This window comes from Salvelinus alpinus, chromosome 7, assembly GCF_045679555.1.
Source record: "Salvelinus alpinus chromosome 7, SLU_Salpinus.1, whole genome shotgun sequence".
NCBI classification, from domain to species: Eukaryota; Metazoa; Chordata; class Actinopteri; order Salmoniformes; family Salmonidae; genus Salvelinus; species Salvelinus alpinus.
Window position 1 is genome coordinate 27,756,184 of NC_092092.1, and position 27,765 is coordinate 27,783,948.

General features: G+C 42.2%; 1 protein-coding gene across 1 annotated transcript; it reads left to right on the plus strand.

The window, feature by feature from the left end:
• The first annotated feature begins 1,108 nt into the window (after positions 1-1,108).
• On the plus strand, positions 1,109-27,721 carry meiob (meiosis specific with OB-fold). Its single transcript, XM_071412080.1, has 9 exons — positions 1,109-1,155; positions 23,220-23,275; positions 25,944-26,093; positions 26,233-26,305; positions 26,392-26,587; positions 26,787-26,886; positions 26,974-27,036; positions 27,138-27,233; positions 27,408-27,721. The coding sequence occupies exons 1-9, from the start codon at positions 1,109-1,111 to the stop codon at positions 27,467-27,469; spliced, it is 843 nt and encodes a 280-aa protein (XP_071268181.1). The 3' UTR covers positions 27,470-27,721.
• The last annotated feature ends 44 nt before the right edge of the window (positions 27,722-27,765 follow it).

The following is a 27,765-nucleotide window of genomic DNA, read 5'->3' on the forward strand; positions in this document are numbered from 1 at the left end:
ATGAAATATCCACACCATATGATACACTGTTCAGTCCCACCAGACCACAGAGAGGGAAGGCAGATAGGGTGGTGGTGGTGGTGGGGGTCATACGGCCCCGGAGCCTCCAGGGCAAAATTTGAAGTTAACGCAGAAAGGAAGCTTTCTGATATGTAAGCAATCAATTGGCCGGGGTCATTGGAGACCTTTGGGATGGCAATCCTTGACCCCTGACACTCTGTTGACCTGTATGCCTCGCCTCCATAAACTGCTGACCACCCCAGTGCTACGGCGTTGGCCAGAGGAGCCGCCCAGGCCCAGCCATACTCCCTGGGTGCTTCCCAATATAGTGCACTATATGGGCTCTGGGATGCCATTTGGGACGCAGATTTACTCCCTATTTTAAAGGATCCATTAATATTGCCAACTCAACCTCCGGGACCCGGGCTGAAGGGAGCTGAATCAATAACTGCCTGTTTAGTTTATAGACTATGGCATATGTGCTTATACGTACCATGTCCCCTTGTCACAGTGATTTAGGCCAGGGTCGGACACAGGACGCTATCACACATTTGTAAAGTATTATTTAACGTGTGATTTATCGCTCATACACATCTAATCGATGTAGGGCCTAAGTAGAAATGTATGAGGATATCATTTTGGCCCGTGATTTGGAGCCTTATCTTTACTGGCCTACATACTAATATACTTACTGACTGTTTGTGGTTTATACTTCATTCATTTGGTGTCTTATTTATGTAGTCATGAAGAACTTAATTCAATCAGAATCAGAAGCACCTTTATTCGACAAATACATTTGCATGTACAGGAATTTGACTCAGTGAAATAGTGCTGCCACAATAAACTGAGTATACAGACAGACGATAAACAGAATATACTGACAAGATATAGACCCAGAATTAACACAATCCACATACTGTACAGTATGTACACCAGTGGGGGCTGCTGAGGGGAGTCCTGCTCATAATAATGGCCGGAATGAAGTGAATGGAATGGTATCAAACACATGGTTTTTATAAGGGCACAGGGCGAGACCCAGATGCAGACACGGGAGGCAGATGGTTTGAGTCTTTGATATTTATTATATCCAAAAGGGATAGGCAAGAGAATGGCCGTGGACAGGCAAAAAGTCAAATCCAGTTCAGAGTCCAGGAGGTACAGCGTGGCAGGCAGGTTCGAGGTCAGGGCAGGCAGAATGGTCAGGCAGGCGGGTACAGAGTCCAGAAAACAGGCAAGGGTCAAAACTGGGAGGACTGGTAAAAGAGAATAGAAAAGGCAGGAGCACGGGAAAAACACGCTGGTTGACTTGGAACATTCAAGACGAACTGGCACAGAGAGACAGGAAACACAGGGATAAATACACTGGCACAGAGAGACAGGAAACACAGGGATAAATACACTGGTACAGAGAGACAGGAAACACAGGGATTTATACACCAGGGATAACAAGCGACACCTGGAGGGGGTGGAAACAATAACAATAACAACAAATAACAAGGTGAAACTGATCGGGGTGTGACAGGTTTTCATGTGTTTGATAACAATCCATTCACTCCATTCCAGCCATTATTATGAGCCGTCCTCCCCTCAGCAGCCTCCACTGGTGTACACAGTGAACACCAATCTAAAAACGACATACTACACTATGAACACTATACGCTACACTATGAATTGTGCATGTTCATTTCATTGCCATCAATCCCTCTATTTCTATAATCTAGGTATCTCATAACACTGTGAATTTACTGGATTTAAGGTATCTGATACATGATAAAATTGCCTTGACAATCCCCTTTTCAATCATTGGTTGTGCTAAAAAGGAGAGCCTGGTGATTAGAATGGGCAGGCCAAGGTTCAACAATGTAGAAGTGGGGGATGAAGAGGGGAAATGAACAAGAGGGGAACAAGGTTAAAAAATGGATAACAATACAACAACAAAAAACAGCGACAATAGCGGCTTGTGTCTCTTTGGGTATAGAATGTTGAAAGTCAGAGGATTCCATTCATGAAAGAGGAGAGGAGAGGAGAGAAGGAGGGGAATGTACTTGAGAGTTCCCTCAGCTAAAAGTTCCCTTTGTGTTTCAGTACTAGAGCCCTGAAAGCAGATAGCCATCTATTCACCAGTTGACTGGATACATTGCATTGAGGGTCGGACATATTAATATGCAAACAGCCAGACAGGCTCAACGCAAGGTATGTAGAGCGCGCTTTTATAGACAGGTCCTGAGATTTCGCCTCATACACCTCTCCCCATACATCTCACTAGTGCTCCCTGTGAAGGCCTGACTACTGTGTAGCCATAGTCGGTGAATAAGGCCCGTGAAGGCAGGGTCCAGGGATTAAGCCAACCTGGATAAGGCTGGAGCCTGGAAGTCACCCCAGCCCTCAGATCACCTCAGATGAAAGTGATTAGTGACCCTTGCAGTGGAGGTCAAGTAGCTGCCAATTCAGGCCAGCCTGCCTGTCTGCCTGCCATGGACACTCTGCTTCAACACAAGACATTATGAGGAACAGACAGAAGAATGCTGTCCTCCTCTGTTGAAAATTCGTATGAATTCTAATAGGTGACAGACATCACAAAGGACTGCTAATCCAATCCTCATTCTTCACTTCCGGAGTGCCTGCCTGCCTGTTATGGACACTGTTTAGCTTACATCAGTCTTCTAGAGCAGCTGTTGTAGCAGGAAGGGGCATTTGGCAAGACTATTATTACTGTTAAGAGGCCACTACAATGCCAGCCCAATTGTTCCTAACTGTGACCAACTGGTCAAAATTAATTTCACCGTGACCAAGACAGGTACTGGACTGGAGGTTTGTTTTGGGTTTGTTCAGTCATGGAGATTCATGTTAAACTCATCCCAATAACAGTATTCACCATCTATAGCTGAGGGTAAGTCCAGCATGCTTCAATATAGGGGCACATATCATTGTGTCCACATACTATAGGTCAAATCTTTTATTTTCCCTGATTGAGTTGCCATACACAGTCTTCACTCTTCACCCCTCAACTGACTAGAGCAACTGCCCACTCCTCGGTCTCTCCTGGTCCAGGATAGAGCCCTCTCTGTGGGGGTCTGATCTGGCCCTGATGACCCTGGAGCCTGCAGTTCATGGTGAGAGAGCATTCCACCACCAAGTCACCTCTCTGACCGATATACCCTCTACAGGCCAGGCTATTCTCAGAGAGACAGGGAGAAAGTGACAAATATCTTGAGAATTTTCTGGACTATGCAGTCTGATTAATTGTCTGAAATACTGAGGGTGAGAAATTGGAGGGAAATGTATTTTTCTAATATATTATGGCTGAATGTGATATTTTTTTTGTAGACTGTTGAACATTACTGTAAAGCATTCTGGTATTCTTTTGGTTTCCATATGTGCTTCTGGTTTCCACATGTGCTACAGCAACATACATGTAGTAGAAATAAATAGAATACAGGACATGAGGTCAACTAAACTTAATTCAAAGGATCATGCTAATTAGATGTACAGTGTTTCTGAGTCAACTGTTGCTCTTTAACATCTGTGCAGTGTCATGGGTAGTCCCCGTCGGACAGACATACCTGTACTACAATGGATATGTTCGACATCCTCTCGATCCTAAACATGTACCACATTATAAACATGTCAGGTATTCTATCTCTATTGGAGGTGTTTATGGTTAGTTACGGCCAACATGTAAAGTGTTTTAAGACACAGGTAAAATGTACCATGGACAAGAAGAGCCACATTCAGAGTACCCGAACAAGTAGGCTGGATGGAAACTGGCCTCAACACGTGTACCTTCCAGATGCAAGAACATGGCAGTCTGAGCAGATGTCAAACAAATATGTCTCTCTGATGATATGTTTAATATCAGGGTTCCTTTCTCTCCATTGAAGACTTCAGTCTATAATTACAACATTAAGGCTGGTGGAAACTTCAGATCACATTCCTCCATGCACCAGAAGATTATTTAGCACCCGTGTTTCCTTTATAATTAGCTGATCAAACGCAGAAAGTCAGACAAACATCTGCTGTAATTATAAATCAACCAAGAAAGAAACAACTGAATCCTGCACTGCCGTTGCCATTTCAGCTGTTATTGAAGGGGCTCCCTGATGACAGCTTGTCTAATGAAAAGGCCTCTCATTGATTTGTCCATATGTTGAGCAGTGGACATTGGGGTTTCATGACCATGATATCCGCCTGCCTGGTTACTTCACTGACCGTTAAAAGAGGAATCAAAGACATGAGAAAGGGGAAGTAAGAGCTATGGAGAAATATCAGCACAGGGATCAACAGATCATCAGACAAGAGGAGGATCTGAGTTAATTGATGATAAAAGCTGATTCAACCCTTCATGAGATGAAGCAGGGAGAGAGAGAATGCAGCAGCCAGCTCGCCCTCAGGGAGTGTCATTAACGGTAAATGAAGCTTACCCCTGAGTGGATATTCATGAGTGACCTCTGACCTCTTCAGTGCATTTTAAAGATCTCTGCCCTCTCCATCTGAAACTATAGCAAAACTAATGCCCAGAGACAGATTGCCGTGTGTGTGTGTGTGTGTGTGTGTGTGTGTGTGTGTGTGTGTGTGTGTGTGTGTGTGTGTGTGTGTGTGTGTGTGTGTGTGTGTGTGTGTGTGTGTGTGTGTGTGTGTGTGTGTGTGTGTGTGTGTGTGTGTGTGTGTGTGTGTGTGTGTGTGTGTGTGTGTGTGTGTCTGTGTGTCTGTGTGCTTGTGTAAGCTAGGAGGACAATGTCTGTTCAATAGAACGGTTGAGTGGCTTCACTTCCCTATAGTACCTATTATTACTATCCTAGGTCTCTATGTTCAGCCTGTGATTATACGGATGTTTCCAAAGCTTACGCTCACCACCTGTCCTGTACTCTGCCCCCTACAAACCCCCTGCACTGCTCAGAGGAAACAAGGGACTCCCTCACCCCCCTTCCCTCACCCCTTTCAAAACTGGTCACCCTCCAAAAAGTAAATTAGATCCAATGCCACTTAACAGATGTTCAATGTTCCTTGGAGAGGGAATCAGATCTCCTCTGGTCTGGTGGATGGAAGGTGATGCCTCAGACTAACGTTCTATGGTCTGGATGGGATGGCCTCTCTATTGTTCTCTCTGAGGAGGGAGACATGGTGCCTGATCAGCTATCAGCCACTTCATTTCCATCTAAGTGAGGAGAGAGGAGGAAAGGAGAGCGGGGAAGGAGAGAGGAGGAAAGGAGAGAGGGGAAGGAGAGAGGAGGAAAGGGGAGAGGGGAAGGAGAGAGGAGGTAAGGAGAGAGGATGAAAGGAGAGAGGAGGTAAGGAGAGAGGGAGCCCCTAGGTCATTCAGTGGATGAAGCAGAACACTGGGGACCTGACATAGGGGCATGTTTAAACTAATTCACAACACAGTGAGGTCACTTCGGTGCCAGTTGTATAAACATAAGTGTTTTCAATTTACTAGATTCACTAGATGGTGTAGAAGTCAAAGATGATTTATTCAAAATGTATTCTCCTGTGTGTGTTTATTTTATCATTTTTTTTTTTTTTTTGATATTACATATTTATCCTCACAGATCACCAGACAAAATGGGCAGGCCTATACAAAATGCTGACACTCTGCTCACATTGAATAAGTATTTTCTCCAGCGATTAGTGACCAAATCTGAGACAATGTCCACTTCCTCTGGGCATTCCTTGGCTTCGGTTCATTACCACATCTCTAGGTCAAGAAAAAGACAGGCAAAATATTGTACCTCTAGCCCCCAGGGCCTGAACTACATCAGAGAACACCTCCCCAACTCTCATTATTTAATATTAAGGTGCTTGTGTGAGAGGCTGATTGGGGGTCAGAGATTTATGACGATATTCAATAAGACCCGTGTCACATATGGCCTTGGAGCAGTGGATTTGCTGCCTGCCTGCCTGCCTGCCTGTGTGTGTGTGTGTGTGTGTGTGTGTGTATGTATGTGTGTGTGTGTGTGTGTGTGTGTGTGTGTGTGTGTGTGTGTGTGTGTGTGTGTGTGTGTGTGTGTGTGTGTGTGTGTGTGTGTGTGTGTGTGTGTGTGTGTGTGTGTGTAGATCATCATCTCAGGAGAGGGGGACACTGGATTGAGGAAAGTAGACTTCATAGATTTGTACCACACACTGTCAAATACAGACACACACACACACACACACACACACACACACACACACACACACACATGCCTAATGATAATGTTTATAGACATCATCAACAACCATCAGGATCAGAAACAATTGTTTTCACCATTAACAGTTTGTGATGTCAAGAAAATGACAAGAGAACCGAGGGTCCAATTCATTATTATTCATGTCATTCGGTCTCCATTGTCATACTTTGGAAATAAAGTCATCCTTAGGCCAAATGTTCCCTAAAGACAATAGATCACTCTGACATTCTGTGATTTGAGGGATGAGAAAAACCAGACATTGACAAAGACAAAAAACTGAATATATGAATACTAATTGCCCAATATTTTAACTGTCACTCCAGATGCCCAAAGACAGACAATTGCAATGATATCCTTTCACCACACAAAATTGTAAACAGACTGTTTAAACTGACATTAAACTCTGGCATTACGCTATGGCCGCATTTGCAATGTGCATATAGGCTAGCTACCTAGAACCCTGACTATGGAGTATTCTTACAGTTTTTTCCAACTGCTTACACACGTTTTCAAAACTGTCTCCTTTTTTCAAAACTCTACACACAATTCCCAAAACTGCACACACAAAATGCAAAATGCCTCACATCTCCTTCAAAATGTAACACTGCATTCAAAATGCCATAAACACATGTCAGAATGAAGCATTTGCATCAAATGGCAAACACTACTTTCATAATAGTACATTTTTGGATATACCATGTAAACACTGTTCTAAATCTAAAGCTCTTTCATAGGCTTATATCTACATTTTAATACAATGTTCTACAGTGAAAGTAATCTGCTGAGAGGGGTAACAAGTACACTGTAAACACCAATGCAATGTAGAAACAGAAAATATTTATTAGGCCAAACATTACTGTTGTATACAGTAGCATACAACAAAACCATAAACATATGTAAACCAAAAGTATATTCTTTAGAATACAGTAAAGAACACAATTGTGTGTGTGGGGTCCCGGGGGGGCTGTCCAGGAATTGGTAGGGGGGGGGCAGTCACCAGTGCTAAGCTACGCTTCATCTCTTCTCCGGGTCTGGCCACAATACTTCGTCCACATCACAAGATACGTTTTCTCTTGCCAAACATCAAGGGAAGTATCTCCTAGCATGGCGTATCCAACCTTGGACAGAGGCAACCTCTATGTCCCCACATGCGTCCTCCATTGCCTGGAGAAGCGGCATGCGGGCATAGGGTTGGGGATCATACACTTTCCAGCGCCAGGCTGAGAAGAATTCCTCTATGGGATTTAGAAAAGGTGAATATGGGGGTAGGTACAAAACTACAAATTGTGGATGGGTGGCAAACCAGTTTTGGACCAGAACAGCCCGGTGAAAACTAACATTGTCCCATAAAACCACAAATCTAGCAGGCTCCTGATCTGGATCAGGGACAAGCATTGTGTAAATTGCATCCAGAAAAGTGAGCATATGGCCGGTGTTGTACGGACCCAGTGTGGCATTGTGATGGAAGACCCCGTTTTGAGTGATGGCAGCACACATAGTTATATTACCCCCACGCTGTCCAGGGACATTGGTAATTGCCCTCTGTCCTATTACATTACTTCCGCGGCGCCTGGTTTTGGTGAGGTTGAAGCCAACCTCATCCACATAAATAAATTCATGGCGAATTACATGGGCATCCAGCTCCAATACTCTCTGTAACAGACAAAAGGATATACAGATGAGTAAATATGGTATGTCTGAAGTACTGGAAGTAGTGTTGCATACATACCTCTACAAAGTCATGTCGCATATTCTTGACTCTGTCAGAGTTTCTCTCAAATGGCACCTTGTAAAGTTGTTTCATCGTCACTCGGTGCCGTTGGAGGATGCGTTGTATGGTTGACAGGCTTACAGCATTGATGTTGTTAAATATGGTGTCATTATTCAAGATATGCTCTCTTATCTCTCGAATCCTAATTGCATTGTTGGCCAAAACCATATTTATAATTGCAGTCTCTTGTACATCTGTAAACAAGCGTCCTCGTCCTCCATGATGTCTTTGTCTTTTCACTCTGTACAGAATTCAAACACAGTATGTGTTCAGCATAGGAACTGTAAACAATGTACAAAAAAATGTAGTACAGCATGATAACCAACCTCATTCATTCAATGCAGTGCAGTAAGAGTTACAAATGTTTATGCAATACTATGCAGTCATACGTATTTTACAGTACATTACTGTAATGCTAAAATAGTCATTAGATAGTTGCATACCTGTTCTGTTCGAATTATGGACGCCACTGTAAATCGACTCAAGTTGGGCTGGACTCTCAGTCCAGCCTCTCTCATGGTCAAACTGTGGTTGATCACATGATCAACAAGTGTTGCCCTAATCTCATCAGAGATGGCTCTCCTTCCTTCTCTTCTTTGCCCTCGTCCTCTTCTTCCTCTTCCTCTCCCTCCTACTCCTCTTGCTCTCTGTTCATTTTTGGCATCCATTGTTCAAAACAGGTAATCTGACCTATGACCTATTTATAGGCCTATACTACAGTAAAGCAGTGATTGGTTAGTGATCAGTTAAGCTATTAGTGTTTGCACATGTGAGGAGTGTGTGTGTGACCTGGTGAATAAGTGTAGCATTTTGATTGGTTGTGTTTGGAAAAGGAAAGCAAGTCACTTCCTGTTAGATTTTTGTGTTTTAGGTAGAGAATTGTGTGTAGTGTTTTGAAAAAAGTGTTTTATGCAATTGACAACTGAGTCAAAGGCTGAGAAATAGCTTATAGTTTTGGATATTTGGTGTGTAATTTTGCACTTTGAGTGAGAGGTTTCAAAAATCGTGTGACATGAAAAGATTTTGTGTGTAAGCAGTTGGAAAAAACTGTAAAACTACATCAGTCCACTGTAACACACTGACTAGTGCCAAGGGGTTTTAGAGAACTCCTCCAGAGACAATAGGTAACCATCTATACCATGGAGACGAGACACACTGCAATCAGAGACCTTTCACACTCCCAGCGATCGATCAGCAGCTAGCAGCCTGATGACCATAATGCTGTCCAGTGTTCAGGCCACTATCTAACAGTCAGGTTCAGGTAATAGAGCATGTCCTAATCCACACATGGCCAGGCCCAGGGCCTGCTGGGATCAATACACAACTAAAAGAACAGGTAATATGATATTGATGGGCTCCCGATGATAAGGGGATATGGAGAAGGGTTGGTGTGTGTGTGTGTGTGTGTGTGTGTGTGTGTGTGTGTGTGTGTGTGTGTGTGTGTGTGTGTGTGTGTGTGTGTGTGTGTGTGTGTGTGTGTGTGTGTGTGTGTGTGTGTGTGTGTGTGTGTGTGTGTGTGTGTGTGTGTGTGTGTGTGTGTGTGTGTTTAACTTAATGTGTATTCTAACAATATAAATGTATCTTTACACAGGCTGACATTCCCATGTGTTTCTAACCACTGCATACTCTGTTTCATCTTGCCTGAGTTGATCAAGCTGACGTATTGGTGTGTTCAGACTAATGGAAATCAATGAGACAGAGAGTGTGCTGTTAATAAGAGCAGTGCATTTGCTCTTACTCAAGACAAACCAGTTGATAAGACTGAACAGTAGCCACAGCCCCATCTGAGTAATGGGATAGCTCATCAGAAGTACTAAATGCCGTCATTACAGTGTAATGGAAGACAAGCATCACAGTAAGTAATTCACAGTAGATTCACTGTAGTCCTTCACTTCAATAGGTTTAACTGTGACTACACGCCTGGTGATACGTTATTACATGTAAAAACATGACATCTAATAACATGACAATAAAATGAGCAACATGTTTTTGCCTTATTTGGTTAGGAAACTAGAAGTTGTCTAAAGCAATAACATACTGGCATCATGGATCCATACAGGCAGGGTGGCATGAAGATCAATTTGGAAACCAAATATGATGTGACACTCAGCAAGACATAAATACTACATTTAGGGACCAAATATATGATGACGCAGACAGTCTATGAGGGAGAGCGGAGCCAGGGCCCCAACCTACCGTGCTGTACATCTAACCTGTCACCTCACAGAATGGATGCTGCTTTAAGGACAGAGATGTCGCTCCCTCTAGGGGCAGCCGTGATTGCTTCTCTGCCAACCCACTAGAAACCTCACTTTCACTGGCACAGTGAGTAGGGGTGGTGTGTGTGTGTGTGTGTGTGTGTGTGTGTGCGTGTGTGTGTGTGTGTGTAGGGGCTGATTGAAAGACAGAGATGTCACTCGCTCTAGGGACAGGGGTGAGGTCTTCTCTTCCCACCCACAAAGACGGTTTCACTTGTCACCGCTTAGCGCTTACACTGATATATCTTAATTTCTTGGTATTTGGGGGGGGGGGGGGGTCTTTTTGGTTATTGTATTGCTTGATATTACTGCACTGTTGGAGCTAGAAACATAAGCATTTCGCTGCACCTGCAATAACATCTACTTAATCTGTGTACGCGACCAATAGTATACATCTACATTACATTTAAGTCATTTACATTTACATTTTGATTCAACACTATCTATACATATTCTGAGGAGCCTGTTATATTCTGAGGGGCTGTTATATTCTGAGGAGCCTGTTATATTCTGAGGAGCTGTTATATTCTGAGGAGCCTGTTATATTCTGAGGAGCTGTTATATTCTGAGGAGCCTGTTATATTCTGAGGAGCTGTTATATTCTGAGGAGCCTGTTATATTCTGAGGAGCTGTTATATTCTGAGGAGCCTGTTATATTCTGAGGAGCCTGTTATATTCTGAGGAGCTGTTATATTCTGAGGAGCCTGTTATATTCTGAGGGGCTGTTATATTCTGAGGAGCCTGTTATATTCTGAGGGGCTGTTATATTCTGAGGAGCCTGTTATATTCTGAGGAGCCTGTTATATTCTGAGGAGCCTGTTATATTCTGAGGAGCTGTTATATTCTGAGGAGCTGTTATATTCTGAGGAGCCTGTTATATTCTGAGGAGCCTGTTATATTCTGAGGAGCCTGTTATATTCTGAGGAGCCTGTTATATTCTGAGGAGCCTGTTATATTCTGAGGAGCCTGTTATATTCTGAGGAGCCTGTTATATTCTGAGGAGCCTGTTATATTCTGAGGAGCTGTTATATTCTGAGGAGCCTGTTATATTCTGAGGAGCCTGTTATATTCTGAGGAGCTGTTATATTCTGAGGAGCTGTTATATCCTGAGGAGCCTGTTATATTCTGAGGAGCTGTTATATTCTGAGAAGCCAGTTATATTCTGAGGAGCCTGTTATATTCTGAGGAGCTGTTATATTCTGAGGAGCTGTTATATTCTGAGAAGCCAGTTATATTCTGAGGAGCCTGTTATATTCTGAGAAGCCAGTTATATTCTGAGGAGCTGTTATATTCTGAGAAGCCAGTTATATTCTGAGGAGCCTGTTATATTCTGAGGAGCCTGTTATATTCTGAGGAGCCTGTTATATTCTGAGGAGCCTGTTATATTCTGAGGAGCTGTTATATTCTGAGGAGCCTGTTATATTCTGAGGAGCCTGTTATATTCTGAGGAGCTGTTATATTCTGAGGAGCCTGTTATATTCTGAGGAGCTGTTATATTCTGAGGAGCTGTTATATCCTGAGGAGCTGTTATATCCTGAGGAGCCTGTTATATTCTGAGGAGCTGTTATATTCTGAGGAGCTGTTATATTCTGAGGAGCTGTTATATTCTGAGGAGCTGTTATATTCTGAGGAGCTGTTATATTCTGAGGAGCCTGTTATATTCTGAGGAGCCTGTTATATTCTGAGAAGCCAGTTATATTCTGAGGAGATGTTACATTCTGAGGAGCCTGTTATATTCTGAGGAGCCTGTTATATCCTGAGGAGCCTGTTATATTCTGAGGAGCTGTTATATTCTGAGGAGCTGTTATATCCTGAGGAGCTGTTATATCCTGAGGAGCTGTTATATTCTGAGGAGCTGTTATATTCTGAGGAGCTGTTATATTCTGAGAAGCCAGTTATATTCTGAGGAGCTGTTATATTCTGAGAAGCCAGTTATATTCTGAGGAGCTGTTATATTCTGAGGAGCCTGTTATATTCTGAGGAGCTGTTATATTCTGAGGAGCTGTTATATTCTGAGGAGCCTGTTATATTCTGAGGAGCCTGTTATATTCTGAGGAGCCTGTTATATTCTGAGGAGCTGTTATATTCTGAGAAGCCAGTTATATTCTGAGGAGCTGTTATATTCTGAGAAGCCAGTTATATTCTGAGGAGCCTGTTATATTCTGAGGAGCTGTTATATTCTGAGGAGCCTGTTATATTCTGAGGAGATGTTACATTCTGAGGAGCCTGTTATATTCTGAGGAGCCTGTTATATTCTGAGGAGATGTTATATTCTGAGGAGCCTGTTATATTCTGAGGAGCTGTTATATTCTGAGGAGCCTGTTATATTCTGAGGAGCTGTTATATTCTGAGGAGCCTGTCTAGGGTTTGTGACGTCTGTAGACTCGCTGTCAGTTCTGTGTCTGTGATGTCTATAGACTTGCTGTGTGTTCTCCCCCCAACCACTGTACGAATCCCAAGGGCCTGCTCAGTAATTACTGGGAAGCCTTGCTCTTCCACCAGTCAAATTCCTGCACTCTGTCATCTCTCCAATCCCTGGAATGGCTATTGGCCGCACTTGTGCTCTACTTCAATGGGATAAGTCCATAATTCGTTCCACACTTTTTTATTAAAACCCAAGCCACACTGTTATTAATGCTTCATGAAGGGTTGCCTATAACAGAATGTGATTGCTACCATATGTGACATAACGACCAGTACCAGCATACCATCCAGCGGAGATTAACTGAAAGAGACGGGTGAGACCGACCCTTTCGGTCTAATAGCAGTGTTGGATTTGAAAGAAGCCAATGTGTCATTGAAAAGGGCAAATTAGTGAGACATTTAGTTCTTGGAGGAGGGACATATCGATGCTACTACAGGATTCCATATTTTACCATCATTTTCACAACCTTACCAGTAACAGATTCACAGATGCTCTCTCAGCATTATTTCCAGTGTACTACAGAATCCGATACCGTCCACCTTCAATAAGCCACTTGAGACCTGGATGGATAACCTGGACTGAACATAGCACACAGAGGCTGTGATGTCCTTGGGAGATTCATGGTGTTTTGGGCTGGTGTGATACATCAACAGTGAAACTGAATGACTCCCCCAACCAACCCCTCAGGAGCACATCTTCCCCTGAGGGTGACAGGCAGCAGAGATCTATAGTAAATGCTGAGAAAAACCCTCCATAGCGTTATTCGGGCGATTGACAGATTATGCTAGAAATACTGAATATCAATAGGTTAAGGGACCTTCATATCATTATGTATTTAACCCTTTGTGGGCGTCAACACAATGTCTGGGTGCAGGCATCACTTCACTTGCATCTTGCCTCAGTTTAGAGTGGCTTACACACGATTTTGCTTATGCAACAATAACACAAATATAATTGGTGATTCACGTAAAAAATCTTATTTTCAAACATGTTACATACTTAAGCTAGCATATCGAATCAGCTCATAAACAGTGTAATAATTCCACATCCTGTTATTGAATGACATTATTGTAAGAGCCCAACTCACCATGAAACTGAACTCACCATGTCCCACTTCATACCCCCCTTTTTGTGTTCGAGAACTAAATGGACTCATTGTTCAGCGGAGCACATGCAGCAGAGAGAAATGAAAGCTTCTGTTTAAACTGTTCTCACAAATATAATTGAACAAATGTGTGTTCCTTCTTATTTGGCACTTCAAAGGCTTGTTTTATTGAGAAAATGAAGAACTCTGGGGTCAAACTCAGAGCGAGATAGTTCTGAGGAGAACAAACCTAAACATGATCTGTTCTGACTCTGAATGCATCTCAGATAGAGACGGGCTGGACCTTTGATGCTGGTGAAATACTTCACTGGGTCTTTCCACAGTAAAGATGAAAACAGAAGAGAAATCTCTCTAGGTAACGTCATACTGAGAGGCAGTCACTGCAATTCAAGCTGGAGTTTTATTTTGAGTGGATAAAAAGTGAGTATTGAGTGAGGTGAAAGCAGTTTATACAGGTATAAACTAATACATAATGCAAGCATGCACAAGCACACTCACTAAAAGTAGACCAGCTAATGTCTCAGCATTGATGTGCTGATTGCTGACATCATGCAGTGTAATGTCACTGCTCTCTACCTCTTCACTGGTTTTCTTCAGCACCTTATTAAGATTATTAATAAGGCCTCCGCCAAAATAATACCAGGTCTATTGAACCTGATAGACAACAGACAGAGAGCATTGTTCTACTAAAGCTCTCAGCTGGATTAGGCCCAAATGGCTACACACTATACTGTAGGCCCAAATGGCTACATACTATACTGTAGGCCCAAATGGCTACATACTATACTGTAGGCCCAAATGGCTACATACTATACTGTAGGCCCAAATGGCTACATACTATACTGTAGGCCCAAATGGCTACACACTATACTGTAGGCCCAAATGGCTACATACTATACTGTAGGCCCAAATGGCTACATACTATACTGTAGGCCCAAATGGCTACATACTATACTGTAGGCCCAAATGGCTACATACTATACTGTAGGCCCAAATGGCTACATACTATACTGTAGGCCCAAATGGCTACATACTATACTGTAGGCCCAAATGGCTACACACTATACTGTAGGCCCAAATGGCTACATACTATACTGTAGGCCCAAATGGCTACACACTATACTGTAGGCCCAAATGGCTACATACTATACTGTAGGCCCAAATGGCTACATACTATACTGTAGGCCCAAATGGCTACATACTATACTGTAGGCCCAAATGGCTACATACTATACTGTAGGCCCAAATGGCTACATACTATACTGTAGGCCCAAATGGCTACATACTATACTGTAGGCCCAAATGGCTACATACTATACTGTAGGCCCAAATGGCTACACACTATACTGTAGGCCCAAATGGCTACATACTATACTGTAGGCCCAAATGGCTACATACTATACTGTAGGCCCAAATGGCTACTGAAGGCTTAAAGAAAAGCAGTGCACAGGTGTTAGGAATATTCGAGAGAAGTATACATAGAGTACCTCTATTGTACTTGATACTTTTTCCACTTTAGAAACACACCCATTCACGCACCACCATGTTCCTTGGCCAGTGCTTGTAAAATGCTATATTTTCTGGTTTGATTTTAACTCTACAGCATCGATGTAGTGGTCATTGTATTACCATTTTGCACCACTGATTAGACTCTTGACAATAGTTCCATTGTTAGTCTGTGGATTCTAACTCTTTGCTCCACCTGTAACCTAACCCCTGGAAATGTTAAGTAGTTAGCTTTCCCTCCAGTTGCCAAATGGCACATGACTGTACCACAACTTTGCTTCTCTCCCCCTGTTTGGGAATATGTAGTGACAGATAACGGTATTACTCATATAACCAAGATAAAAACGACATTGGACAAGTGTTCAAAAATCATGAGATTCGGCCTACTACAAAATGCTTTCACTGGAGGGTTGAGTGAGGACAACTCTGACAATAGCCTTACCATAGAGACTGCTGTAGTCCCAGTGGATAACATGGACCTGGCTCTGGGCTGGTCAGAGTCACAGGTCAGGTCTAACATGGCTGCACTCTGGGCCACTGAAATAGGTTAACTGGTTTGATTCAGGAGGGTGAACGGTCAATGGTCAGGGGCCAGCAGACCACTCCAGTCCTCCTTGGTGTGGACTCATGGGAACCGAGTCAGACGACCCTCAGACGAGGGGCCAGCCAATCACAGAGCATTCCATCAGTGCCTCTGTTTGAAAGCCTGTGTATTTCCTGCTCGACTCAGAATGAGACATGTAAGCAATGTCACAAGTGGCATTCCAAAGCATCCAATAGGTGATAAATTTGATTTCTAAATTCATACAAATGATGAATTAAAGTGTATAGGGCCTAGTCTAGTAAACGTTGATTCTCCATTATGTTGAATAAAACATAATAGTACATTAGCATACATGAAGATTTAACATACTTATTTTTGTGTAATTTAGTATTCGGTGCAGTCAATGGAATCACAAACCCTGTTAGGAAATGCCTAATGAAGTTTTCATTTGTAATATGATAATTGAATACCTAAATGACTCTCGAATGTCGGGCTACATGCCTTTGCATGGAATTATAATGTTGATCACTGCCACTATAAACATTACTTCAAAGCTGTCAAATAAACTATATTTGATATATAATATAGCATATTGTCATATAACAACATACAGGTGTTTTAGCATACATTGTAGCCATTTATAACATAAGGCTCTTAAGTAGCCTATGTATACAGTGCATTTGAAAAGTATTCATACTCCTTAACTTTTTCCACATATTGTTACATTACAGCCTTATTCTAAAATGGATTAAATAGTTTTTTTTCAATCATCAATCTACACACAATACTCCATAATGACAAAGCAAAAACGGTTTTTTTGAAATTATTGCACATTTTTACTCAGTACTTTCTTGAGCACCGTTGGCAGCGATTACAGCCTCGAGTCTTCTTGGGTATGATGCTACAAGCTTGGCACACCTGTATTTGGGGAGTTTCACCCATTCTTCTCAGCAGATCCTCTCAAGCTCTGTCAGGTTGGATGGGGAGAGTCGCAGCACAGCTATTTTCTCTCCAGAGATGTTCGATCGGGTTCAAGTCCGGGCTCTGGCTGGGCCACTCAAGGACATACAGAGACTTGTCCCGAAGCTACTCCTGCATTGTCTTGGTGTAACAGTTTTGCTTCCGTCCCTCTCCTCACCCCTACCTGGGCTCGAACCAGGGACCCTCTGCACACATCAACAACTGACACCCTCGAAGCATCGTTACCTATCGCTCCATAAAAGCCGCGGCCCTTGCAAGGGAAACAACTACTTCAAGGTCTCAGAGCGAGTGACATCACCGATTGAAACGCTATTAGCGCGCATCCCGCTAACTAGCTAGCCATTTCACACCAGTTACATTGACTGTGTGCTTAGGGTTGTCCCTGTTGGAAGGTGAACCTTCACCCCAATCTGAGGTCTTGAGCACTCTGGAGCAGGTTTTCATCAAGGATCTCTCTGTACTTTACTCCATTCATCTTTCCCTCGATCCTGACTAGTCTCCCAGTCCCTGCCGCTGAAAAACATCCCCATAGCATGATGCTGCCACCACTATGCTTCACCGTAGGGATTGTGCCAGGTTTCCTCCAGACGTGACGCTTGGCATTCAGGCCAAAGAGTTCAATGTGGGTTTCATCAGACCAGAGAATCTTGTTTCTCATGGTCTGAGCATCCTTTAGGTGCCTAGCGGGCTGTCATGTGCCTTTTACTGAGGAGTGGCTTCGGTCTGGCCACTCTACCATAAAGGCCTGACTGGTGGAGTGCTGCAGAGATGGTTGTCCTTCTGGAAGTGTCTCTCATCTCCACAGAGAAAGTCTGGAGCTCTGTCAGAGTGACCACCGGGTTCTTGGTCACCTCCCTGACCAAGGCCCTTCTCCCCCAATTGCTCAGTTTGGCCGGACGGCCAGCTCTAAGAAGAGTCTTGGTGGTTCCAAACTTCTTCCATTTAAGAATGATGGAGGCCACTGTGTTCTTGGGGACCTTCAATGCAGCAGACATTTTTTGGTACCCTTCCCCAGATCTGTGCCTCGACACAATCCTGTCTCAGAGCTCTATGGACAATTCCTTCGACTTCATGGCTTGGTTTTTGCTATGACGTGCACTGTCAACTGTAGGACCTTATTTAGACAGGTGTTTGCCTTTCCAAATCATGTCCAATCAATTGAATTTACCACAGGTGGACTCCAATCAAGATGTATAAACATCTCAAGGATGATCGATGGAAACAGGATGCACCTGAGCTCAATTTAGAATCTCATAGCAAAGGGTCCGAATTCTTATGTAAATAAGGTATTTCTGTTTGTTTTTTTATAAATTTGCAAAAACCTGTTTTGTCTTTGTCATTATGGGGTATTGGGTGTAGATTGATGAGGCATTTAAAAAAAAATCAATTTAATGATAAGGCTGTAACATAACAAAATGTGAAAAAAGGGAAGGGGTCTGAATACTTTCCGAATGCACCATATCTTGCATGACATCCCGATTTCAAATATGACGTGAACTAAAAACAGAAAACATGGTTCGGCATATGAAAATCACCACCAGTCAGTATCTGATCCAAAAACACAACACACAGCCAAAAGGATTACAGTAAGGAACTTGACTGACGACAAACAATGTGGTTTCCAATTACACCTTGTGTTTTCCATTCAGCTGTGAAACACACTGTGTTCCAGCTCCAGCTTAGTGTATCAAAGCAGCTCCCACCATTTGGTGAAGGGAGGAGCTGTCATAGCTGTCTCATCAAATACACACACCAACGACTGAGAGGCAAGTACGATCATCTTAGGTCTCAAAATAGGGACAATGCCGTAGCCTGTGGCACTGCTGTTATCCCCTCTTTGTAATGAAAACATCTCAATGGTCCATGCTACGGAACAGAACAGCCAGGCCGTGCCAGACTTTGATATTCTACTTGTAGATCGCACCTGTGCATCATCGCCAGTTTCATCATTGTTCGTGTAGGTTTTGTGTTTGTACAGCTGCCTGCTCTGCATGACCGTTCTTTGGAAGGTTTATTAAACATGGTTGTATCTGAAAGTTAAAGCTTCATTCTAGCCAGAATCGTACTGTGGCTAGATCTACAGTATAACATTTAGAATAAAATCTCAAACTGAGTGAGTCAAAGGTGGAGAGGCGTAGCCTTCACATATTTGGTTTGCCCATAGTCTATAAGGATTGGGCTGCTTGCAAAACACAGGTCAGTGATTGAGATGTATTTACCTCATAAAAAAAGATAGAGCCCATCTCATAGCCTCTTTTAATGCTCTGGCTATAAACTGCTCTAGGACATCATGGGCCTCCTCTATGAGAGTCTAATGTAATGTCTGGCTATTACAAAGTACACTGTACTTACTACTGAGGTAAAGTCTACATGTGGAAACCGGCTGGTTTACATCATGACAGTTCAGTAAGGTCATGTCTCAAAAGGGTCTGGATTGACGTAGCAGGCTACTGCAGTAGACCCATTCTCCATGTCAAGGACTAGGTCTGAAGCCAAGGGGATTTATTCATCCTCAACCACAAGTCATAAATCCTTTCAATAAGTAGTGAGAAGTCCTTGGATGCTGCTGATAAATCTTTATCTATTTTTTAAATGAATGCCAAGAAAAGTGGGCGGTGGAGAAGAACATTACAGAGAGGAAGTTGTGTCCAAGGAACAGTTTTATCACATAAGTCAGGGATGGGCAAAATTTCAACATTTGGTTGTCCATCAGTAGTTTTTTATTGCTATGTCAGTCATTGACAGTCACTCACCCATGTCAGCAAAAACATTTAGATTAGTAAATTATAGCCAGCTATCTAAAATTGTAGTAATCATTGTCGAATTACCGTCTGGGGGGCTCCCATTGATTTTGTTAGTCACTAACACTCAGATATCATATTAAAAAATGCTAACATTTCTCCCCACTCTATGCAAAACTGTGTAGAATTGCAGGAAATTAGCTGTAAAACTGCAAGTGTTTCTCTCCATATGGCAAAATGAGTAGAATTGCAGGAAATGTGTTATAAAATGGCTAAATATTCTCTGTGCCCCATGATAAAATGTGTAGAATTGCAGCAAACTTGCTTTACAACTGCAACATTTTCTCTAGGACCATGGCAAAATGTGTAGAATTGCAGGAAGAAAAAAAAATTATAAACTCCGCTGTCAAGAGAGGTGCCGCTAAATTGTTTTGCTCGCATGGTGCGGGGCCCCACTAAACAAAATTGTGTTAGCTCAAAAAGCTAGGGCCGGCTCTGACTGCATGTGTGGTTATGGATGTGGGCAGTGGTGGAAAAAGTATCCAATTGTCATACTTGAGTAAAAGTAAAGATACCTTAATAGAAAATCACTCAAGTAAAAGTGAAAGTCACCCAGTAAAATACTACTTGAGTAAAAGTCTAAAAGTATTTGGTTTTCAATATTCTTTAGTATCAAAAGTAACTGTAATTGCTCAAATGTACTTAAGTGTCAAAAGTAAAAAGTAAAAGTATAAATCATTTCAAATTCCTTATATTAAGCAAACCAGACGGCACCATTTTCTTGTTTTAAAAATGTACGGATAGCCAGGGGCATACTCCATTTAGACATAATTTACAAACGAAGCATGGGTGTTTAATTAGTCCGCCAGATCAGAGGCAGTAGGGATGACCAGGAATGTTCTGTTGATAAGTGCGTGAATTGGACCATTTTCCTATGCTGCTAAGCATTCAAAATGTAACTAGTACTTTTGGGTGTCAGGGAAAATGTATGGAGTAAAAAGTACAATATTTTCTTAAGGAATGTATTGAAATAAATGTAAAAGTTGTCAAAAATATAAATAGTAAAGTAAAGAACAGATACCCCAAAAAACTACTTAAGTAGTACTTTAAAGTAAAGTACTTTACACCGCTGGATATGGGTACACAGACAAACTAGCCACTGTGGCATGATGAGCTCAGTTTTGTTGTGGGCCCCATTTCCATCAAAGTTTCCCATCCTTGATACAAGCCTTACAATCAAAGAACAAGCACATGATGTAAAGGCCTAAAAGAATACCTTGGTTGAAAGAATCAGAATAAATCCAGTTTCACAACAAAAAAAAGTAAAACGATGCTCTCTCAATGCAGATGAGACAATAGCATCAGCCATAGAGTACCATGTGTTAGTCTATCATCCATCCACAAGGGTGCAGTGGGTGGGTTAACAACATGGCTCGAGGGGGCGGGCTTTTTTTGCAGCAAAAATTCACTAAACTCCTGAGGTAATCTCAATGGCTTTTCTAACAAATACTAAGGGTACTTGTTTTTTATATATTAAAAACTCAGCAAAAAAAGAAACGTCCCTTTTTCAGGACCCTGTCTTTCAAAGATAATTCGTAAAAATCCAAATAACTTCACAGATCTTCATTGTAAAGGGTTTAAACACTGTTTCCCATGCTTGCTCAATGAACCATAAACAATTAATGAACATGTACCTGTGGAACGGTCGTTAAGTCACTAACAGCTTACAGACCGTAGGCAATTAATGTCACAGTTAAGAAAACTTAGGACACTAAAGAGGCCTTTCTACTGACTGAAAAACAACAAAAGAAAGATGCCCAGGGTCCCTGCTCATCTGCGTGAACGTGCCTTAGGCATGCTGCAAGGAGGCATGAGGACTGCAGATGTGGCCAGGGCAATAAATTTCAATGTCTGTACTGTGAGACAGCGCTACAGGGTGACAGGGCGGATAGCTGATCATCCTCGCAGTGGCAGACCATGTGTAGCAACACCTGCACAGGATCGGTACATCCGAACATCACACCTGCGGGACAGGTACAGGATGGCAACAAGAACTGCCCGAGTTACAGCAGGAACGCACAATCCCTCCATCAGTGCTCAGAGTGTCCGCAATAGGCTGAGAGAGGCTGGACTGAGGGCTTGTAGGCCTGTTGTAAGGCAAGTCCTCACCAGACATCACCGGCAACAACATCACCTACGGGCACAAACCCACCGTCACTGGACCAGACTGGACTGGAAAAAAGTGCTCTTCCCTGACGAGTCGCGGTTTTGTCTCACCAAGGGTGATGGTCGGATTCGCGTTTATCGTCGAAGTAATGAGCGTTAAATCGAGGCCTGTACTCTGGAGCAGGATCGATTTGGAGGTGGAGGGTCCGTCATGGTCTGGGGCAGTGTCACAGCATCATCGGACTGAGCTTGTTGTCATTGCAGGCAATCTCAACGCTGTGCGTTACAGGGAAGACAACCTCCTCCCTCATGTGGTACCCTTCCAGCAGGCTCATTCTGACATGACCGTCCAGCATGACAATGCCACCAGCCATACTGCTCGTTCTGTGCGTGATTTCCTGCAAGACAGGAATGTCAGTGTTCTGCCATGGCCAGCGAAGAGCCTGGATCTCAATCCCATTGAGCACGTCTGGGACCTGTTAGATTGGAGGGTGAGGGCTAGGGCCATTCCCCCCAGAAATGTCTGGGAACTTGCAAGTGCCTTGGCGGAAGAGTGGGGTAACATCACAGCAAGAACTGGCAAATCTGGTGCAGTCCATGAGGAGGAGATGCACTGCAGTACTTAATGCAGCTGGTGGCCACACCAGATACTGACTGTTACTTTTGATTTTGACCCCCCTTTTGTTCAGGGACATATTATTCCATTTATGTTAGTCACATGTCTGTGGAACTTGTTCAGTTTATGTCTCAGTTGTAGAATCTTGTTACGTTCATACAAATATTTACACATGTTAAGTTTGCTGAAAATAAACGCAGTTGACAGTGAGAGGACATTTCTTTTTTGCTGAGTTTATTTGACATAGTTTGTTCATTGACCTTCAAGAAAATGTTTGCCTTACCTGGCTTTTAGCCTGCAAAGGTGAGTCGTGGTAGGTAATCTGGCAGGAAGCAGTTGCCAGAGCAGTTAGCTAGCTAGGCCAATAATGTCACATTTGCCAGTAATTATTTACTAACTCACACAGGTTGGATATCAGACAGGTGTGTTTTCTATTCATCTTATTTCAGCAGCTTCTCCACCTTAGAACAGGATACACATTTTTTATAAATGGCATACAACAGGCAAGCTCAGTACTTTGTTGCCCTTTCTGATTTACATCAAAACACAAGACATAGTTTGGGTGGCAGGTAGCCTAGTGGTAGAGCGTTGGGCCAGTAACCGAAAGGTTGCTGGATTGAATCCCCAAGCTGAAATCCCTGAGGTAAAAATCTGTCTTTCTGCCCCTGAACAAGGCAGTTAAACCTCTGTTCCTAGGCCGTCATTGTAAATAATAATTTGTTCTTAACTGACTTGCCTAGTTAAATAAAAAAAATAATGTGATATGATACAATTGATACAGTAGCCTAAGTTATGTGGACTCATTGTCATAAAAAAATCAATACCTTGAAGTTAAATAAACTGTCAAGACTACATCAATAATTTTGAATCGTGACTGTTGTATTGATTTGGCAAAATATTTTGAAGCCTACAAAATGTTGAAATATCTATTGTGTTTTTCAGAGTGGCTGGAGTCATCATTGGAAAAACTGATGTCAAAAGCCATCCAGACAGGAAAAGTTGAGGATTGAATTTCATTATATTTTCCCCATAATTTAATACTGGTGAATACTGGGATCAAATAGTCTATATACATTTTCAAGTATTCATGATTGGTATCAAATACAGTGAGGCCTCTTGACTCTGTCTGTCCTCCCCAAGCATAGACTTTCTCCAAGGCATGCCTGCACTGTAGCCTACTGTGCTCAAGTTTATTACTTGCTCACTAGTATCCTCTTCTGGCAGGTTTCTAAACTGAACTCTCTCCTTTCTCATAATTTCAGGTATTGGTTTTGACCAGTGGCGACCCGTCATTCATGGCAGGTGAGGCAAAGCCCAACATTTTTAGCATTTAAAAAAAATATATATATATATATTTTTGGGGAGCTTGCCTGTTTTTCATGTTATTTTGGCATTAATACGTGTCACATATCAATTTGCAAACAACGTAAAAAAAAATATTTTTAATTGAGTTAATAAAGCCGCATACAAACATGATCTCTTTTTTGTTTTCTTGAGTAAGGCAGCTCAAAAATGCAGGTGTTTCAGCCTAGCTCAGTGCTTTCTGTGGTGGTGGGGCAAGCCAGCAGAAAATACGAAGTTTTGCGCCATGATTGGCTTCGTGTTCAAGTCTAAGTGTAGACCTAAAAAATTCTAGCCCTTTGGTGCTGCCATAGAGTTACATTAGAAGTGCCCATCCAAGAAGGCTCAAGATCATTGGCCACAGATAAAATGACATCAAATCACATTATATGTACAGTAGCTTTGATTAGACTGATCATGTCAACATCATACTTTCAAAATCTTAGCTAGCAGTCATCATCATGAATCAAGTCGACAATCTACTGGCAAATCCTTTTCAATCCTTGTCATATGAAGAGAAATAATGAAGAGAAATTACAAATAAAACATATCTGTCGCTCATCGGCCATTGGACATAAACATTACACAACAAGTTCAAGACAACTGGGAAGTCGGGAATAAACAAGCTACGACTGGGAAAATACGCTTTGAACGGTCATCCAACTCAGAATGTAAATCCGGCCTCTTTCTAGAGCTACAACCTGAAGATCAATGACGTCATCATGATTCAACCTTGTTTTTTCCCCCAAGTTCCCAGTTGTTTTGAAAGCACCATAAATCCAGAGAATGCCAGACTTTGATGACAAAATTTGGCCACGCAGGACCGATGCGCCACCTTCCTGTTCAAGTGAGCACAGTACAACAAGGTGAGTCCAAAAATGTATTGTATGCTGCTGCATAAATTATGTAATATGCCAGGGAGATATGTATACTATAGCTAAGAAAGTAGTACTAAGTGTATGTTGTGTAGTAAGATGTTAGTAGCCCATGTGCCTCACCCTAATAATTTGGTATATTTACCATCTTAATTTTGCCTACTTTTCTGACTTGGTGGTGCACATGTAGCCTATGGCCTGTTTTAGTGAAATGTAATCATATAATATTGTAAGAGCTTTCATTGTCTGCGTATATGCCGCATTTATTTATCATATGGTTTGGACTTGGTGTACAGGGAGAACACTAAGAACGGCCCATGTTCTGAATTCTGTCGCTTATAAGGGCACAAGGCAATACCAAGATGCAGACACAGGAGACAGATGGTTTGAGTCTGATATTTATTAATAATCCAAAAGGAGTAGGCAAGAGAATGGTTGTGGACAGGCAAAAGGTCAAAACTGGTTCAGAGTACAGGAGGTACAGTGTGGCAGGCAGGCTCGAGGTCAGGGCAGCCAGAATGGTCAGGCAGGCGGGTACAGAGTCCAGAAAACATGCAAGGGTCAAAACCGGGATGACTAGCAAAAGAGAATAGAAAAGGCAGGCGCACGGGAAAAACACACTGGTTGACTTGGAACATTCAAGACAAACTGGCACAGACAGACAGACAGAAACACAGAAACACAGGTTTAAATACCCAGGGGTTAATGGGGAAGATGGTTGACACCTGGAGGGGGTGGAGACAAGCACAGGTGAAACAGATCAGGGTGTTACACGCTGTACATTTCAAAAGTTCTAAACAAATAGTTATATTGACTACGTCTGTCCTAGCTCACTCATTAATGTCTTAATCGAAAATACGGGTTGCCTCTTATCCGCTTGTTGTCCCCTTATGCCATAGTTTGTACATCTCAATTGTCATTAGAAACCACATTTCTTTAATAAGCAAGTCAGCCATATCAGCTATGTTTTCTTAAAAGGCAGTAAATGAAGCTGAATGAACTGTTTCGCTACCTGACAGGACTCTGCTGATAGTCAGGTGTAACAGTGGTAAGATTTTGGGACTGCTGTTGGGACATCTTTATGTAGGCCCTAACATTTTGTGGGCACCGTTTGTCACCATTATAGTGCAATTCTGTCCTACCAAGCAAAAAGGCATTAACTGCTCATAGCGTGGAACTGAGAAAAATTGCTTTTATTTACCTTGGTTTCACAGTAGCTTTATGCAGTTACTGCTAACATGACCACCATTTTCTCCAAAACACAGTACAATAGAGGCAGGATACTTGTCCACATGATTAAGCATGTATTTAATCTTGCAAAAAATGACAAAAACTAATTTTTGACCAAATGAGCAGTTACTGCCTTTTTGCTTGTTAGGGCAGAATTAATGTATTGTTTAGTGTTATGTAGTGGATTTGCTGGCATGCATCCCACTTTCCCCCCACTAAGACTTACATGCTAAAATCGCCACTGGTTTTGACAGATTCACTTTTGGCTTCACAATCAAGGACTCGCCAGACTATTTCATTAATGTCTCCTCGTGGGGCAATGATGAATACATCAATGGGCTGTCTAACACTTTCAGCATAGGAGACTGTGGTGAGATTATACATTCAATTCAATTATATCGCTATGAAGATAGATAATAGATAATGTACAAATACAATGTGTCAGTCTTTATGATATTTCTAAGACATTTATAATTACAATAATTTATCTGTATTTTATCCCCCTTAAGTTATTATAGAAAATCCTTTAGTTGCTACCAAAGATCCTGAGAAAGAGGACAGATTCTGCCCCTCAACTCCCAGGTACTGTAGTAAAGTGGTTAGTTCTCTTTTTAAACATTACTATACTCGAAGTAATATAAGTAACACAACCAATTTCTCTGTCTCAGCTTCTACAGGTTGCTGGTAAGTGAAGCTCACTCCCAGCTATCAATATGCTCTGACATAGAAATGACAAACAGGCTGCTGCCTCTGCTCCACCTGCCTGTGAAGGACTCCAGGGACTTCTACTCTCTGGGAGACATCGTGGCCAACGGACAGAGCCTGGATGGGAATGTCATTGACATACTTGCTGCTGTTCAGTCGGTAAGATCTGAGAGTGCATAGAGTAAAGTAGGTCTTGAGTAGGGTACTATCTGGTAGGGTTGTGTACGAGCCATAAACTAGGCCCTGTCATCACATGTCCAGCAGTATAAGTACCATATGTATTAGAAACACTAAAAGCTTTCAGCAAAAAAAGAGAAGTGTTGTAAATCATTTCCAAACCACTATTTCTGCCCTCTAGATTGCAGAGCCAAAGTATTTCACCACAGCCGATGGACACAAAGGGCAGAGGCTGGAAGTGAAGCTTTTTGATGATTCTGTCACATCCTTTCCCTTAGTATGATAGGAACTAAGATGTACCACTGTACCCCTTCTTCAATATCCCCATCCTCTCCCCTGAGTAACCATAACAACCTCTGTATCACACAGCTGGGACAGAGAGGCGATTCAGCTAGTTTATACTGATACCAAGAGAAACAGCTTGGTATACAGTGGGCACTTATTCTCTGTTACTTGTTAAATGGAAATGTGTGAGGTTTTGTGTTTGTTTAAAAGGTTTTGGACTGAATTAGACTTTTCTCTGTACTTCAAGTGCTCTTTATCTCGGATGCCAGGATTGGTTTAGACAGCTTCCGGAACTGCATGACAGCTACAGTCAATTCTAAAGCCATAATCACTGTCAACCCGGGTAAGGATATCACTTTATCTGGATTGATTATATCTGTTTACAACACATGTGCATTTTCTGCATTGAGAAACAGTAGACAATTGTTTTTCTAAGAGCATATTTTAATGTTCACATTATTCATTTAATACAGTACCTAATACTGTAATTAATGTGATTATGTTTGAGATACATAAGACACGAAGGAAGCCAGCCTTCTGTTCAGCTATGCCAACGAGGTCTCTGAATCTTTTGGATGAGGATGACAGGCCTGGAGATTTGCCTGGTATGTAACAACTATGACTGTATTAGTATTATCCTACATTTGAGACTTTGCAATCCTGATTTTATGATCACATTTTGTTACATGCATCGAATACAACAGGTGTAGACTTCACTGTGAAATGCTTACTTAGGAGTCCTTTCCCAACAATGCAGAGTAAAACAACTAAGGAAATAAGATAAAAAATGTATCGGAAATAGTAACACATTAAAATAACAATAATGAGGCTATATACAAGGAGTCAGTACCAAGTCAATGTTCAAGGGTACAAGG